The sequence below is a fragment of the Rhinichthys klamathensis genome, unplaced genomic scaffold (assembly GCF_029890125.1).
Source record: "Rhinichthys klamathensis goyatoka isolate OS25496 unplaced genomic scaffold, OSU_Roscu_1.1 h1tg000279l_1, whole genome shotgun sequence".
Taxonomy (NCBI): domain Eukaryota; kingdom Metazoa; phylum Chordata; class Actinopteri; order Cypriniformes; family Leuciscidae; genus Rhinichthys; species Rhinichthys klamathensis.
This window is the reverse complement of record NW_026606798.1, coordinates 485,309-504,484: the sequence shown is the minus strand read 5'-3', so window position 1 is coordinate 504,484 and position 19,176 is coordinate 485,309. Positions and strand designations below refer to the sequence as shown.

Here is a 19,176-nt window from a genome sequence, read left to right as displayed (position 1 = left end):
TGTGTGTGTGTGTGTCCGACTCCGCGCGCGCGCGCGAGAGAGAGAGAGAGAGACACGCGGGCGCGATCGAACAGTGGAGACATAAAAACATACTCCGTAATTTTGTTAATACAGGACATCATTCAGTCTGCAAAGTGTTTACTTATATTTGTGTAGGCCTATACTCGCAATAAAACACAACATTGTGCTTTTGTCACACTGTATTTCTTGTCAAACTGTAACCTACTACAACTGTCACACACCGTTTTAAAAGCAAAACATATTTATCCAACCCCTTTTTAAAACAGTCTGTGTGTTCCATCTTTTGGACATTCATCATATCGCATTGGTTTTCATTTCTTGTCCTCAAAACAGAGCACTAATCTGTTTATTTTTAAGTTACACATTGATTAAAAAAGAAAGTGAAATATGTTGGTAGATTATTTTATACGGAAATCAATTATTTATAATTCTGATGAGAATAAAGTTAGGGTTAATTAAAATTAAGGAAAACAAATATATTGATCTGAAATATAGCAAATTAAATTCATTCAGGTACAATTACCAAACATATCTCATATCTATCTTTTTATTAGTTTAATTAATAAACCAATTATATAAAACTATTATCAGTGCACTATAAATAAACTGGTTCTATGCCTTTATTAATAAAACTTATTTTAAAAATACAAGGCTTAAGACATTTATAAAAATGCCTAATATATTTCTGTTTTGCTTTTTACTCCATTGTACCGAAATCGTACCGAACCGTGATGTCTCAAAAAAGAAATCAAGCAGGGGGCACGTACGATCACAAACCCCCACCACCCCCGTCCCGCCGCGCCACTGTCACCTTTTTTACTCTGAGGAGTTTGCAGGTCTGATTGTGAATTTAGACTTATGTTTACATTTGAATTATTTGAGTTTTCCATGGTTGTGTTGACATTTCTGTCTTGGGATTGTAATCAGAGGAAGGGTAAGTTTAAAATAAAAATGTTTAAATGTAATATATTTTTTCTCCTGGTCCTTATTTTAAATGGGTCATAAAAAAATCAATAATTATCGATATCGACCGATATGAAACACTGATATCGTGATACAGTTTTCAGCCATATCGCCCAGCCCTAAGCCAGAGAATACACCTGTTGCAGGAACACTTTTAGTAGTCCAAGAAGCAGCAAATATATTTAAGTAGCGATAACGAAGTTATATGTTAAGTATTATATTTCACCAGATTTTATAGTGTAAAACATATTCAAGCGCGAATGAGAACCGTTTCGAGGGGGTTGCCAGGTGTGCAAAAAACACACAAAAAACGAATATTCAAATGTCACATTTTCAAATCGAATACCAACTGAATATTTTCGGGTCCAGCCCTACCTAAAATATCTAAAATATTGATGAAATGTCCATGTTTCTTGTTACTTGTCAATTATCCACATGCAGTAGTGCTAGATTAGTAAAGCCCCATTCACCAGCCCCACCAGGGCCTTTGTCACTACAGGGTCTATAATGGCCGATCCAAGTGTTTTTGCTCTAATGTTTTTTGGTAGACTGCACATGTATCTTCAAAAATGTGATCACTGTTGTAGATTTTTTTCCCTAAACCTAACTACGTACCTATAATACTTATACTCTAGCGCGCCTATACATTGACGTTAGCTATAGTTTACACTCCAGCGAGTCTCCAATCGACTACAGCATCCGTCTAATCCTATACTCCAGTGAATCTTCAGTCGACTACAGCCGAGTCTAATCCTATAATTCTAACTTGCTTGTTTTCTTGCTGCGCAGCTTAAATGACAGACAGACTTGAGTTATTGTCCTTTAAATGCTCTTTATTATGGCCGGGAGTTCTCGAGCAGTTCTCAGAGAATCTCAACCCAAAAGAAGAATACAACAAGCTTTATAGGATAAAGCCAGACACATCAAAATAGACTCATCATGACTAACATGTCACGCTCTATCAATATGATTGGTTAAATTGTTTAAAGCAAGTCCCCCTCCCTTCTCATTACCCTTTGTTAGTGACATCAGCAACAAATATCCTGTATCATCAAAAAACATTGTAAGGGGTTAATATTTCAGTCAATCATTTTACTATACAGTCAAAGAACGGAACGTTTAGTCCATTTTCACAGTTCCATTGACCAAGGTTACATTGAGTCAAACGTTTGTTAGAAGGTTAGATCATATCGAAAGTTCGTCTGATGGCTACATCCTTAATAAAAGGAAGTAAGATTTATTTTGTTTTATTGTTAGATCTAGAATGGAAAGTTAGTCACCATCAGACATAAAAATGGGAAGTGTGATAAAAGTTTATCATCAGATGTAAATCTAAAATCAGATTTTTATGGTTAGTAACATAAGTAATCTTATCTATTAAAAGTCCACCACATCACAAATGAGATATATTGATGGTAAAACTGAGATTTGACTTGGAATTAGTTTTCTAAAAAAGTAATATTCTGCTTTTGGAGAGTGGTGTTATATAAACTACAGCAGTGCTAGTGCTTCAAATCATTAACCCTCTATCAAAATACTACTCATACTGCCGAAAAACGTCATTCAAATCATACAAATAATATTTGTTTTGCCCCAATAATGAACATTATGCAGAGAAAAATGTAATATGAACTTTCTATGATGCAATGAGCGGTTCAGTAATAATAATCAACAAGAATGATCAATGTATGAATCAAACTCACTGAGACTGCCAGAATTATATTTATATTATATCCATGTGTTTGGTTTCAGATAAATCATATAGAACTGTGAAATTGCTCATAAATTCTCTGTTCTGTCTTATCTGCATTCGAGATGACACTGACACATTGGCTGTCGCTCCCGAAAGTCGTTCTTCTTTTGCATATAATTACATTCTCAACATTGCGTCTCTGGACTTGCCTTCATCCTGTCACCCACAGTCACTGTCACCCATTCAGCCGGAATTCACCATTTCTCCAATGAAGTTGAACGAGATCATGTTGCTTTTTCACTGTGCTTTGCTGCTATGGAATATATACACCGATGACGAGGCAAAACATTATGACCACCTGCCTAATATGCTGTTGGTCGTCCGTGTGGTGTCAAAAGACCTCTGAATGTGTGGCACCAAGACTTAAGCAGCAGATCCTTCAAGTCCTGTAGGTTGCAAGGTGCAACTGCAGTGGATCGGACTTGTTTCAGCACATCCTTCAGATGCTCAGATTGAGATTTCGTGAATTTGGAGGCCGGGTCAACACCTTGAACTCTTCATCATGTTCATCAAACCATCCCTGAACAATGTGTGCAGTGTGGCATTATCCAGCGGAAAGAGACACTTCCACCAGGCAATACCATTGCCAGGGAGGGGTGTGTACCTAGTTTGCTACAATATTTAGGTAGGTGGCATGTGTCCACGTGAATGGCCGGACCCAGGGTTTCCCAGAAGAGCATCACACTCCCTCCACTGTGTTTTCATTGTCCCACACTGCATCCTGGTGCATCATTCCCCAGGTAAACGGCACACATGTACACGGCCCTCCAAGTGACTCCAAACGGGACTCCTCAGACCAGGCTACCTTCTTCCACTGGCCCAAGGTCCTGTACCGACACTCGTGTGCCCATATGTAGGTGCTTTTGACGGTGGACAGGGGTCACAGGGGTCATCATAGGCAACGCAGCGTGTGTTGTGACGCATTCCTCCCATATGCCACAGTAGACCTTCAGTCGGTTTGGACCAGACGGGATAGTCTTCGTTTTCCTTGTGCATCGTCCAACACCCTGTCGCCGGTTTGTGGTTTGACACTGTTGGTAAATCCTCACCAATGCTGACCGGGAGCAACTCACAAGCCTTGCCGCTTCAGAGACACTCTGACCCAGTCGCCTTGCCATAACAATTTGTCCCTTGTCAGAGTCACTCAGATCTTTATTCCTGCCCATTTCTCCTGCAACCAACACGTCGATCACGTGAACTGATGTTTGCTTACCATCTAATCTACCCAGACCTTAATATGTGGCCTTGTTAGGAGATGATCAATGATATTCGCCTCACCTGTGACTGATCATAATGTTTTGGCTCATCAGTGTATGTTTCCAGACTATTGCCCCAATTCTGATTTCTAAAATATAATTTTTAAAAATAAATGTATCATACAAGTCAAGGGAGCAGTCAGCCAGTGCAGCCACAAGTTTAGTGATCATTTTACACAACTGAATGAATTTAAGGCACATATTTTCATTTTACAGTAAGCAAGTCTCTTTTGAACTTCACTAAATGAACGAGTGTGTGCCTCCATCATGTCACTCAGCAACAGATAAGGAAGCGCTCATAGTAGCTACAGTATTCTGGCTAATTATTTGCCAACTTAATATCATACATAGTTAGAATGTGACATGCTAACAGTTGAAATTTAGGCCCTGTTTACACTAGTGCATTTTTGTTTTACAACGCATAACTTTTGCTACGGTTATGCCTGGCGTCCACACTACTTCGAATGCGATACTTCAGAAAACGCTGCAGACCCTGTTTTAGTTTGAAAACTCTGGGGTTGCTTTTCAGTGTAAACGCACCAAAACGGAGACTTTTGAAAACGAAGGCATGCCTGCCCACATTACGCTACCGGAACACGACAATAACACACCAGGGCTGCGTTTCCTAAAAGCATCGTAAGCCTAAGTTGATCGTAGAAACCATTAGTGGCAATTGTTCTACGATCAATTAGGCTTACGATGCTTTTGTGAAACGCAGCCCGGAGCCGTCTCTCCTAACGGCTCTGTGACATTTTTACTGTTTAAAGCAAAAAACACTTTTGTAAACAGGGCCTTAAACACATTGTAGATTTTTCAGACCATATTTAACATCTAATAAGAGTTTTGTAAAAAAAAAAAAAAAAAAAAAATTGAAACCATGTAGGAACTAAATAAATAAAAACAAATAAAACGCAAGAGTTTTCACTGTTAAAACATCATAAATTGCTGAACTATGTGACATACTAGTCTGTTTGAGAAAACATTCATTGCTGTTGTGGCAAAACATCAAATTTTTATATTAATCAGAGGATATTTTCACATTATTTTGTACAAAAACAAATAAAACGTCTAAACGGCTACAACAACAAAAAAAGTCGGTAACGCTTCCTTTTACAGTCCTGTTACCCATGTACTTACTATGTACTTATTATAGTAACTATAATTACTGGGTAATAACTAGGTACTAACCCTGAACCTACCCCTAACCCGTGTACTTACCTTATATTAGCCAGTACTTTCTAGTGTACTTACCTAGAAAGTACTGGCTAATATAAGGTAAGTACACGAAAGTACTGTACTGTAAAAGGAAGCGTTAACAAAAAGTCATTGTGTCCTTGAGTTTTTGCGCATGTAATAAATGGCATGTTACTGTTTTCTGCAGGCCTTCATCCGCCGGTGTCTAGCCTACAGGAAAGAGGACCGGTTTGATGTGCACCAGCTGGGCAGTGACTCCTACCTGCTGCCTCACATAAGACGGGCCAGTTCCTCAGGAACCCTGGCCCCAAACTCAGCCTCCTATTGACAACTTGCACTGAGCGCTCTGACTGACAGCCCGACTGGCCAGCGTCTGATCGCCCTACCCAAGAGCAGGGTGGGAACATTTCCAGACAGCCATAAGGAAAAGAAGCTGGCTTCCTCATCTTGAGGAAGTTTGTGATGAATTATTGTGCTTTTGCAGCGGCGAGATTTGGGTTTACTGAGAAAAGTGTTTCGGAAGCAAATGAAGAAAAATAAACTATGAATATTTAGACATCTGAAGACTGTCACAAAGTCATTGAAGAAAAATAATGCCTTCTAAGGACTCAATAGGGCACAGCTACTGTTAAGTACTTTGAAATCTGACACTTGTCATTTGGTTTTTCACATGGTTGCCTCCAAGTTCAAAGAGGAGAGTCCTGGCAAACCACTATCAATTCCCATGGTCTCGGCTGGGTTTCAGTAAATTAAGGATTTCTTTGAAGAGCATACATTCAGAGTTACTGTAACTGGCGTGCAAAGGTTTCATTTTTCACTCTGTAGTAATGTTATGTGGTACAGACAACAGTGTTAGCTTTCCTTGCTTTGTTCAACTAGCTATGAGAATGTAATTCTAGCATACAGAGAGGCTACTGGCACACTAGGCCCAGGCAGCAAACTAATGTTTAAATGCACAAAATAACCAAATGTAGATGAATGGCAATGTACAGAATCCTATGCAGGACAAAATAAAAAGAATCCCCTCTGGTGAATTCATGTATATTTGTTGTACAGGACCTTAATTTCAGATATTAACTTTCAGCAGATTCATCCTGTACAGAGGTTTAACATTTTGCTCTTTTTTTTTTTCTTGTAAATTTGGTTTCCTGGTGTGTTTTTTGATTTTGCTGCTTTGATGTTGCTCTTTTTCAAACCGCTGTATAATGTACTTTGGGTATAAATTGTACAGTCCTGTTTAAAAGACTTTCAAATAAATGCCAGGAAGCTCCATTTACTGCATTGTATTTGGTTTAGTGATGTGAATTGTTGTTCTGACAACAGTCTGTAGCGCCACCCACTGGCCTTCTAAAGGAAAGCTCTGTGCATGTGTCAAGTCAGAATTAATTAAGAAATACATGCTGGCAATGTCATTTTATTTCTGCAATTTTGAAAATAATAATTTTCTGTGGGGTAGGATGAGCCACACTTTTACCTAGTACATTTTAAACTGTCCATCAGATCAATCTATATGTAGTGGAAAGGTGTTTTGTGCTAAAGATATGTTTTTGCATATAATTTATACATATCTGCATATGTCAAACATGTTGGTGCCTTAACATAAAAAAAATGATTTAGAAAAAAAAAAAAATCATGCCATAAGTATGTGCTGTAGCCTCGTCCACACTTTAGATTTTATCATTCATGTTCTTATGGTATTGGATTAAAGGGGGCTTGTTCTAATAGAATGTGTCATTAAACAGCCTATTTTGATGGATTTTACAAAGCATTATGCAAAGAAAATCACCGAGTCTTAAGAAAAAAGTATGATCAGACTTTCATAACTTGTGGCTGATTTTTAACCATAAACCAACCCCACATTAGTTTTATTTTGTACAGATTATGAGTCTAACTCCCAGTTTCACAGACAAGGTTTAAGCCTAGTCCCAGATTAAAATGTATGTTTGAGCTGTTTTAACTAAAAGCAATTTGCTTTTATTCAGTTAAAAGGACGTTTAATTCAGTTAAAAGGACATTTTTGATATTCACAAAAGTTCTAATATCCTTGTTTTAGTGTAGCGAAAAATGTGGTTCGAATCCTGTTCGTGATGCCAAACTAGGTTGGTTCAAGTTTTCAGTTTTATTTATGAAGCACTTTAAAAACTTCAATGTAGACCATAGCGCTGTACAATAAGAAAAACTTTACATATACAATTTACCAATTATATAAAAACATATAATCAAAACAAATTCATAATCACTATTGAGTGCTAGAGAAAAGTTTTAAACTTGATCATTTACATGTAAGAACTCTCAAAATGGTACAGTACTCTATAACCTAGCAGCAATAGAAATAGCACTGTCATCTAGTAAAAATATATATATTTAAATTTAAACCGTGGATCACACTTCTCTTTTTCATTTTGGTTCTATTTCGTCACCGACCATCAGAGGCAGTGATTCACAATGGATGTTATCTCTTGTACAGCACAGGTAGAGGCTGGATATGAAATCGCAAACTTCCCTATATAGTAGGCAAAAAACAGTATGTGACAAAGAAGTAGGCTATGTCTGAATTCACATTACTCATAAAAGAGTAGACAAAAGCTACCCGATGACCTTCTACTTCCGTTGAGAATCTGAAGTGTGCTTCCGATGGACACTTTACTATCCCATGAGGCCACAGGAGAGGATTTGGGAATGGAGGTGAAGCAACGCAACTGATGCTGGTAGGTCACATGATAATGACAACATGGCGAATTTAGTATGTCCTGATTACATTCATACTACACACACTCATACTATACAGAGCGTTTTAGCTGTCGTAAAGTAATTATTCAAAATAAATACCTACTCAAGAGATTATGTGATTTCGGACGCAGCCACAGTCTACGTAATAGTAACATTCATCACATGACCTGGAATGTCATGCGGATCTCCCCTATTTAACCCTGTGTTAGCCAGCAAACTGTCCCTTCAATCATCCTGCATACGTGCAAAGATGGCAGGTAAAAAAAAAAAAAAAACTTTCATTCAGAATACCTCGGATTCTGTCTTTCACAAACATTTTGTTGGGGTCGGGTAATGCGGACTGAAAGACAAACATTGTCCCACTGGATACCTCAAGTGCACCAGTGGATGGGATGCTCCTAGTGGCACCAAATTGGCCCAGAAGACCAATAGCCGCGTTTCCACTGCCGGGCCAGGGCTAACAGCGAGCCGAGCCGAGCCGAGCCAGTGGCCTCGGGCCTCAAGCACCGGGCTTGCGTTTCCACTGCCGGGCCAGGGCTAACAGCGAGCTGAGCCGAGCCAGTGGCCTCGGGCCTCAAGCCCCGCAGCGCTGCCCTAAACCCCGCCCCTAACACGCCTTTCTGGATCAAACGTCATACCACCCAACCCCTTTCAGCGGGTATTATGAATTTATTTATTTTTCAAGTTAGGAAGATCGCATGTATATTTACTCACCGGCCGTGGCTGCAGCCTGCAATAGTGTCCAGATTGTCTCGCGAGTCTCCACTAACAGAGGGACGGTGACCCAGCACACCATCCATCAAGTCGAACCATGGAATTTGGAAAGTTCCGTCTCTGAGCTCCGCTTTGTCCATTGTGCTTTTGAATCGCCTTGTACAATACTGCGCCCGCAACTTTGTTTCTTCCTGAACTTGAAGCGTTGCTCGCTGAATGTTTAGTTTAGAAAGTTCAGCATCGATGTATTTTATAACGTCTTCGTTTTTCACACGCCGTTAAATTGACGTTGTACCCTTTCTTCTGCCCAAATGCTCAGAAGAGCTTTGGTATCTTCGACAGACCAGTACAGCCGATTCTCCATTTCGAGCAGCGATTTTTTTGCGCGACATAAAAAAGTGAAATGTCCATCTTGCTTCAAATCATAACGTTCCATAACACTGATAAACTCCGCCTTTTACCTTGACCACGCCTCTAGCCCGAGCTGGCCCGCTTTGGCCCAAGGTATTTGACGGGCCAGAAATCCTGGCCGTTGGCCCCGAGTAAGCCCCGATCAAGCCCCGGAAGTGACAGTGGAAACGCGACTGGCTCTGGCACGCACTAGCACGGCTCGGCCCTGGCCCGGCAGTGGAAACGCGGCTATTGATCCCAATGTTACTTAGGCTTCTCAATGGGTAATCTTGGAGCCTTCCTGAGACAGGACCTCCTTGAGCTACAGGGACAGATTTGGCACCCAAACCCAGATCAACTGCAGCTCCGTGTCTGGCCTCAGAGGAGTAGGACTAATAACTACTGAGGACTTGTGATCTAGAATACAATCCTGAGTTCTAGAGCACAGGAAAATCTATGCTTGTTGGTGGAAGTTTTTTACTAATTTGTGTAGACTGGGAGGGAAGATCCCTTCCATTGCGCCCACTCAGACTGTTAGAGTAAGGCTACTCATCGGACTCATCGGCTCAAAAGTGTGCTGTGTAAGTGATCTTACAATCAGACTAACATTACCTAAAGTGGCTTTAAATGAAGACAGCATGTCTCTATGCCATAACGTCAGCTAAGCGTGTTGGTGAGCTCCATGCATTGTCAATCAATACATCTTGCATGCACTGGAATGTGGATGAAACAATTACCTTGTGGCCCAACCCCTCACTTCTCCACTCAACATTGTTTAGAAACCAAGAAATTGAGTTGGTAGCACTTAATCCTCCTATGTCAGACACACAAGACAACAATCATATTGAATGACTATGCCCAATGCTTGCCCTTTTGGCTATCTGAAAGCCACAGAGAAATACAACAGTCAGACCAACTCTTCCACTGCTATTGCAGGCTTACTAGCAGGCATAAGATGTTGATCAGTAAGAAGTATCTCCACATATTAGGCACATTGAGGTGTATCCATCTAACAGACATTTTTTGCAGCGGCTAATTGGTCATCTACTGATATATTCTTCAGATACTACAGGGTTACCATAAACCCAAAAGCAGAATGTTATAGTCCACTGTAAATTTGACATTTTGTAAACTTGACTGGACAAACTATAAAATAAGAACATGAAGAGAAAGTCACTAATTGATTGAAGATGACAAGTTTTACAGTAAAAAAAAAACAAAAAAAACTTACAGACTAAAAGTGGTACTTTAGCGAAACCATTCACTCATATACCTAATCTTCAGACCAAGTCTGCAAAACTGCAAGCGCATTATATGCTTTACACTCTATACATGCTTTACACTTTACACTCTAAAACTAACAGCTTCATTTAGAAAACACTGCCATTTAAATGGCACATTAATTTCCCAATTACCTACATCCAATGATTAGGTGTGAAAACACTAAAATTGATCACTTAGAAATAAAAAAAACTCAATATTTTCAGAAAGAAAGAAATTATTTTTACCCTCTTGTATTTCTGTTTATAGTGTAAATATAGCTTATTTGATCACTTTGTTTCGCAAAACATTGAGTTTTGATTTCTAATACATTTTTGACTCTTGAATATATACTGAATATGCATACCTTATGCAAGTCACCTTTATTTCTGTTCCACTGTACAGATTGTTTCAAAGCAGCTTCACAATAGTTACAAATAAAAATTCTGCTGTAAAGCAGTTCTAACAAGCCAATAGTGTCATTATTCAGCTCAAGTCAGTTCAGTGTGTATTCAGTACAGTCAATAACTAAAATTAATCACTTGTGCATACATACTATATATACAGTATATTTGTGCACATACATGTACACGTGAGTGCTATGACAAGCTCCTGTACACTCCAATGCACACTGAACGAGCTGGTCATGTATAAGAGTTAAAATAGTTTTGAATGAAGTTTGCCTTTGCAAGAGATGTGTGACGTTTTGCATGTTGTGTGTGTTTTATGGTTTTGTGTGTAGAGTTTTGAGAAATGGAGCCATAGTTTCTTAAATTCTCTGTAAGCAATTTAAAAAAAAAACTGTAATTGTCAGCTGAGTCAACATCAAATCGGTCTTATCCGTGTCTTCATAATCAAACCTGCTGGCATCCCTCACCATCTCCAGTGTCTTACAGTGACCCTCACCAGCCCCAGTGTCTTCAGGTGAGCTTCAACAGCCCCAGTGCTTTCTGGTGACCCTCAATAGCCCCAATGTCTTCTGGTGATCCCAACTAGCCCCAGTGTCTTCCGGTGACCCTGAGCAGCCCTAGTTTCCTCTGGAGACCTTCATCAGCCACAGTGTCTTTTGGTGACCCTCACCAGCCTCTGTGTCTTCTTTTGACCCCCACCACCCCCAATGTTTTCTGGTGACCCTTACCAGCCCTAATGTCTTCCGGTGAGCCCCACAAGACTTTTACTCCCATATCTGCTGTGGTTTGTCTGCAGATTTTACCTCAGAAAGTCGCCAGACCTGAGCCTTCTACACAAGTCTAATATCTATTTATGCTGTTCCTAAGTGACGGAGCTGAATAGTAAACCTGCCCAATTGGACTTCCATCTCCTGCCTTTTTGAGGCATTAGTAGGAGCACACGTGACATGTTTTATGGCATTTTTGTCCATGAAGTCCTTGAACTACGAACTCACAAAATAGGCTACATTGTCAGATACTATCATTTCCAGGAGTCCATGGCTGCTGAAAATCTTCTGTAAGCAATCAATTGTTGATGATGCAGAGGGAAGGGGATAGACATCCATCCACTTCAAATGAGCATCAGTGCGTATCAAAAACATATGGCAAAGGAATGAATCTGCATGATCTAGGTGTATCTTTTCCTGTGGTTTCTCTGGCCACGCCCACAGATAATGTGCTGCAGTAGCTGGAGCTTTCCTGTGTTCCTGACACAATGAACAGTTTTTAACTTTAATGTAATTGCAGTAAGACAGCCTTGCGACCCTGTGGAGGCATAACAAGAGACCCAACAAGAGACTGCTGTTCTGCACACTCAGGCCTTGTCCACACGGACGCTGGTATTTTTATAACCGGAGTTTTTCCTACAGCGTTTTTTTTTTAAATCTCCGTCTACATGAAAACGCAAAAACACGTATCAAGCGCGGTCAAGAGCATGCCACGCAAGCAGGCGGCGATATAAACCTTAACTGTAAAGCCACGTTGGCCAATCAGAAGCGCAAATCTGACGTCAAACACAGCGGATAACGGCGCACACTCTGACGTCGCAAGGCAAAAACCCCGGTTTCACTGTCTACACAACAACACTGTAACCGGCGTTTCTGAAAATCCTCACCCTGGCAGGGGTTTTCAAAAATGTTCGGTTTCAGTGCGTTTTCGTGTGGACGAACGGCCGAACCGCGTAAAAAAAGTCACGGTTATAAAAATACCCGTGTCCGTGTGGACAGGGCCTCAGATGTGATACCAAGGGAATTTCCTCCATCATTAGTATTTGGTCTTCCTAGGGAAATTACGGGAAAAGGATCATAACTGCCCTTTGAATTCGTGATGACACAAATTGTGGAACAGCTTTCAATTCACTAAAGTGGAATAAAAAGAGTTTATGATCTCTGCAAATGGTGACAGTTCTGCCAAACAGATAATTGTCTAAGTTCTGAATTCCAAAATGACAGAGGACTTACCTAATACACACCCTGACGAAGGCATAAAGCCGCAACGCGTAGGTGTATCTGTCACCAATTTTATTCACTTAAAGCCATGATCAAATAAAGGCTTTTTAAACTTTTTTCTACATTATTTGAGTGCCTTGGAGTACCTTTTCTGTTGTTGAGCTGAAATATCACAAGCAACCAAAGAGCACAGAGATTTCACACCCTGTGCAGCACTTCTTTTGCATTTTTTTGCTTTGATATCTTTGTCGAGATGTGAGTCATTTCGTTCTGCCATTGTGAGCATTCTGGACATGAAACTTATTGGTCTCTCTTTGCCATCCCCCATCCGATGTGACAACACAGCTCCCACCCCATAAGAAGATGCATTACCAGAGTCTTTTTGAGTATCACAACGAACAAGTACCCCGAAGACTGAATAAGTTGTTTGGATTTCTCAAACACATCGCTTTGTTCACTATCCCACATAGTGCCATTTCATTTTTTTTTCTCAGGAGGCGAAATGTAAATCAGCAGCCTTCTAGAGGTTCATCCCTCTCCGCTCCTGATACTGCTAAGAGCAAAAAGAGTGCTACTGCTTGAGCCCCCTCAAAGAGCTAATGTAAAAGTATCAAATACTTTTTTTACTAACTTTTACTAACAAGTAAAAATTAATGTAAGTAAAATCATGTCCGAGGATTGGTTTTTCAGGGTAGATCTAAAGGACGCGTACTTCCATATATCCATCCTTTACCATATATCCATCTTTCAACAATAGCGGAAGATCCTCAGGTTCGCTTTCGGGGGTGAAGCGTACCAGTATCGGGATCTTCCATTCGGCCTAGCTCTATCCCCTCGCACCTTTATGAAGAGCATGGATGCAGTACCGGCTCCTTTGAAACTCCAGTCCCAGGTAGAAGGTGACGTTCCCGCGACCATGGGTAACGTTTCCTAAAAGTTCTCTAAAGGTGACGAACATTCCGAACCTTTACAGAACATTAGGGACGTTCCTGAAACGTCCTCTTTTGTTAATGAAAGTGCTGCAGTTCAACGTTCCTTAAATGACTTTAGGGAGACGTTCCGTAATGGCAATCTTATGGTCACATAACAACGTTACAAAGAGGACGTAATCAAAACGTTCTCATATGGGTCTAAGTTGGTCCTATTATAACGTTCCTTATAGGACTTTAGGGGGACGTTCCGTAATGGTAATCTTATGGTCACATAACAACGTTACAAAGAGGATGTAATCAAAACGTTCTCATATGGGCCTAAGTTGGTCATACAATGACGTTCTTTATGTGACTTTAGGGGAACGTTCCATATTGGTTCTTTTATGGTCATATACCAACATTACAAAGGGGGCATAATAAGGACGTTCCCATTCGGTTCTCTGTTGACCATATGAGAAAGTTTTGTGACTAACTTAATGAGAACATTCTCATATACATCACGTTTTGTGCGCGGTGACGTGGGACGAACCGAGGTTCAACTTCCGTCAACTTCTGTCACGTTTATCTGGTTTGTCTGCGGGCTGGACCCTTCTCGGACGGACACCTGACGGCGGTCTTTTTCCTATTTTCTTTACCGACAGCGAGCCAGAAAAAGCCAATGTGATTATCATGTAATGTTATTTTAATTAACCATTCTCGCGTAGATGGTCAGGCTATATTGGCTTTTTTTTAGATAAACAAGCTAACGTAAGCGCTAGGCCTATTCCAATTTGCTTATTTTAACTCTTGTTTATATAGCCTGCAGGGTCTCCTCACGAAATCTAAGTGGCATAAAGTTCAATGCGAGGGTCTTTAGAATATGTTTGTATTATTTTTGTCTCTTTTCTTTTCTTTTAATTTTTTCCTATTATTTGGTAAAGGCTACACCACTTTTCCATGGGAAAAAAGTTGTGGTGATCCCGCTATTTGGCTCGTTGATGTAAAACAGTCTTTTACAATTGTTATTATAAAATCAAGAATGCAGACGTTTTAAGCTCAGCAACAATGGCAGCAAAATGTACACAGTATATAAAAAAAAAACTCCTGTCACACACACAGAGCCTGCAGATCAGGTTGAAGCGGAGAAGCATCAGCTTCTTATTCTTTAAATATAACAGAAGACCTTAATAGGACACAAAAAATTATATTCTAAGTTGGTCCCTAAAAGTTCTGCAGGACGTTCTCAGAATGTTTTGGAAACATTGGATTTGTGAATTAAATATGGTCTTCTAAACGTTCCCAGAACGTCCTGAATGTTCCCTGAAGGTCCTCCAAATAACGTCCCCAAACCCTTTAAAGAACTCCACATCGTGACTGTCTGGGAACGTTGTGGGAACGTTACCAGGCGACGTCCTTGACACCAGCGGGACGTTCTCAGAATGTTTTGGAAACATTGGATTTCTGAATTAAATATTGTCCTCTAAACGTTCCCAGAACACCCAGACTGAATGAGTTGGCGGAATACCATAGCAAGTGCTTGGGAGCACTTCGACACGGCGCAGTAATATCATCTCTCGTGAAAAGTCCTCTCCCCCTGAAATGAGAGGGAGGAGGAGAGGGAGCGGGGGAGAGGACTTTTCACGAGAGATGATATTACTGCGCCGTGTCGAAGTGCTCCCAAGCACTTGCTATGGTATTCCGCCAACTCATTCAGTCTTCCTTATAGTTTAGCACACGAATGCACCCCAGCTAGAAATTTTAAGTTCTCAGAACGTTCTTAGAACGTCCCCGCTGGTTTCATCGGGCGGCCAGGGCGGAGACCTTCCCTCAGGCGGCCAGGGCGGATCCGGCTGTGCAGGCGGCTGGGACGGTGCAGGCCCTTCGGGCGGCCATGGTGGAGACGACCACTCAGGCGGCCACGGCGGAGACCTTCCCTCAGGCGGCCAGGGCGGATCCGGCTGTGCAGGCGGCCAGGGCGGAGACCTTCCCTCAGGCGGCCAGGGCGGATCCGGGTGTGCAGGCGGCCAGGGCGGATCCGGGTGTGCAGGCGGCCAGGGCAGGGCAGGTCCTTCGGGCGGCCATGGCGGAGATGACCAGGGCGAAGACGACCACGGCGGAGACGACCACTCTGAAAAGTCCTCTCCCCCTGAAATGAGAGGGAGGAGGAGAGGGAGCGGGGGAGAGGACTTTTCACGAGAGATGATATTACTGCGCCGAGTCGAAGTGCTCCCAAGCACTTGCTATGGTATTCCGCCATACAATATAGTTATCCATATTGTTATGAACTGCTCCGAGACTTGGAGGTGAAGATCCAAATGCAGCTTTATTATAGAATAGTCGTACAGGCAGGGTCAAGAATCAGCAAACAGGACAATGGAGAATACACAGAGAGAATCCAAGAAACAGGCAGAGGTCAGGGCAGGCAGCAATAATCAGAGTCCAAGAACAATCCAAAGTCAAAAACAGAAAAACAAACACGGGAAAACGCTCGGAAATGCAGACACACAGTACAACAAGACTTCGCAATAAGTGAATGTGAAAACCAGGTATTTATGGTGTGAACTAAACAAGATGATGAGAAACAGGTGAATGAGATGAGTGCTGATGAGTCCGGGCAGTGAGTTATGGGAAATGTAGTTTGTGAGTGAAACATGATTGTCTGGTGTGGAGTGCCCTCTGGTGTCTCTCAAGGGCACTCCAGCTGGAAACCGTTACATAGCCCCCCCCCCCAAAGAGCGGCTTCCAGACGCTCAAAAAACTGTCCAGGTAGGAGGTGGAGCTGAGGCGGATCTGGGGGCGGGATGGAGGGCCAGGTCCGTGGAGCAGAAGAGAAACTGGAGACCAGGGTGGAGCAGGCTGTGCAGGCGAACAGGGCGGAGCAGGCAGTGCAGGCGACCAGGGCGGAGCAGGCAGTGCAGGCGACCAGGGCGGAGCAGGCAGTGCAGGCGACCAGGGCGGAGCAGGCAGTGCAGGCGACCAGGGCGGAGCAGACAACCCATCGGGCGGCCAGGGCGGAGAACTTCCCTCAGGCGGCCAGGGCGGATCCGGCTGTGCAGGCGGCTGGGACGGTGCAGGCCCTTCGGGCGGCCATGGTGGAGACGACCACTCAGGCGGCCACGGCGGAGACCTTCCCTCAGGCGGCCAGGGCGGATCCGGCTGTGCAGGCGGCCAGGGCGGAGACCTTCCCTCAGGCGGCCAGGGCGGAGACCTTCCCTCAGGCGGCCAGGGCGGATCCGGGTGTGCAGGCGGCCAGGGCGGATCCGGGTGTGCAGGCGGCCAGGGCAGGGCAGGTCCTTCGGGCGGCCATGGCGGAGATGACCAGGGCGAAGACGACCACGGCGGAGACGACCACTCTGGCGGCCACGGCACAGGAACAGAACCCGGGTCAGGAACAGAACCCGGCTCAGGAACAGACATAGACACCGACTCGGGAACAGGAACAGACAGCGTGGCGGCAGCCATCTTTGCTGAGGGCTCAGATGACATGGCGGAGGCCATCTTGTCCGGAGACACTGGCTCGGCAGCGACCATCTTGTCCGGAGACACTGGCTCGGCGGCGGCCATCTTGTCAGACATGACGTGAACAGTCTCTGGCTGGTCAGACGTGACGTGAACAGTCTCTGGCTGGACAGACGGGACGTGAACAGTCTCTGGCTGGTCAGACGTGACGTGAACAGTCTCTGGCTGGGCAGACGGGACGTGAACAGTCTCTGGCTGGGCAGACGGGACGTGAACAGTCTCTGGCTGGGCAGACGGGACGTGAACAGTCTCTGGCTGGGCAGACGGGACGTGAACAGTCTCTGGCTGGGCAGACGTGACGAGAACAGTCTCTGGCTGGGCAGACGGGACGTGAACAGTCTCTGGCTGGGCAGACGGGACGTGAACAGTCTCTGGCTGGGCAGACGGGACGTGAACAGTCTCTGGCTCGTGAACAGTCTCTGGCTGGGCAGACGGGACGTGAACAGTCTCTGGCTCGTGAACAGTCTCTGGCTGGGCAGACGGGACGTGAACAGTCTCTGGCTGGGCAGACGGGACGTGAGCAGTCTCTGGCTGGGCAGACGGGACTTGAGCAGTCTCTGGCTGGGCAGACGGGACGTGAGCAGTCTCTTGATCGGCTGTGCTGATGTGAACAGTCTCTGGATCGGCTGTGCTGACGTGAAGTGCAGGCTCGGCTGGACTGGCTCTGGGACAGGCTCGAGCCGGACAAGGCTGGAAGGTCTCGGCGGGAAGAGACTCTGGCTGGACGGTCTCGGCGGGACGAGACCCTGAAACGATGGCCCTCTGGGCACCACGTGCAGACATCAGCGGGGAATCTGCCACGCTGGAAACCAGTCCTGGGCAGCCATAGACCGATCCGATGGCAGGCTTGATGGTTGGTGGGACGTGAACTGACTCAGGCTCAGGGGGTACTGTGAGCTTGCAGGGTTCTTCGTCCGCCAACCCCACAGTAAGTGCCGATCCGCTCAAGGAAAGGGCCTGGTCGATATACTGTTCAAGCGACCAGTGAGGATCATGCAAGGGCATGAATGAACCGAGCGGTTCAGATAGTCCTCCCCGGAAAAAGATCATAAGACATACCGTGTCCATTGAGGTGAGATGTGCCAGATCAATAAAGTCCTCGACATACTCCTCAATTAGCCGATTCCCCTGCTTGAGACGCATGATTTGTATTGCTGTATCCCTGGTTGGCATCACTGCTGGATCTTGGTGTGGTGAAGTCTTCTGTTATGAACTGCTCCGAGACTTGGAGGTGAAGATCCAAATGCAGCTTTATTATAGAATAGTCGTACAGGCAGGGTCAAGAATCAGCAAACAGGACAATGGAGAATACACAGAGAGAATCCAAGAAACAGGCAGAGGTCAGGGCAGGCAGCAATAATCAGAGTCCAAGAACAATCCAAAGTCAAAAACAGAAAAACAAACACGGGAAAACGCTCGGAAATGCAGACACACAGTACAACAAGACTTCGCAATAAGTGAATGTCAAAGGTATTTATGGTGTGAACTAAACAAGATGATGAGAAACAGGTGAATGAGATGAGTGCTGATGAGTCCGGGCAGTGAGTTATGGGAAATGTAGTTTATGAGTGAAACATGATTGTCTGGTGTGGAGTGCCCTCTGGTGTCTCTCAAGGGCACTCCAGCTGGTGACCGTTACACATATTACACACTTAAAAAAAACGCAACGTTTTATTTTCTGTCACCGGCCTAAGTCGAGTTACACTACTCGAGTAACTGTATTTAAATAGGGAAAACGTGGAGGTGTTTGGTCGCTTCTCTTCTTGGCACGTATATAATGAACAGGGCTAAGCTAAGTGCTAACATAGTTTTGCGGCAAGACAGAGCGATTTAGTGCACGCATTGAGACGAGAGAGGTATGTATCAACTCGTCTTAGTTAAGGGAATAACATAGTTTAATATGAAAAACCAGTAGAGTATCCCTTTAAGCAAGGGACCATTGGGGAGACTCCACTTGGTTATCCATTTCCTTTGTGGAGCATTGAGGATGAGGCCTGCGGCTCAGGCCAGGGTTCCATTTTGTGGTTCTAGAAGGGTTATCCCTGGCAACCTTCGAAGCCATAGAGT

The 19,176-nt window shown here is 43.6% G+C and overlaps 1 protein-coding gene across 8 annotated transcripts in view; it reads left to right on the top strand.

Annotated features, from left to right (window-relative positions):
- The window catches only part of tlk1a (tousled-like kinase 1a), a 61,224-nt gene extending 55,007 nt beyond the window's left edge, over nucleotides 1–6,217 (top strand). For all 8 annotated transcript variants that reach the window (XM_056268967.1, XM_056268968.1, XM_056268966.1 and 5 more), the window contains one exon: nucleotides 5,375–6,217. In XM_056268967.1, the coding sequence (XP_056124942.1) occupies nucleotides 5,375–5,515 (141 nt within the window). In that variant the 3' untranslated portion in view covers nucleotides 5,516–6,217. The remainder of the gene's footprint in view (nucleotides 1–5,374) is intronic.
- The last annotated feature ends 12,959 nt before the right edge of the window (nucleotides 6,218–19,176 follow it).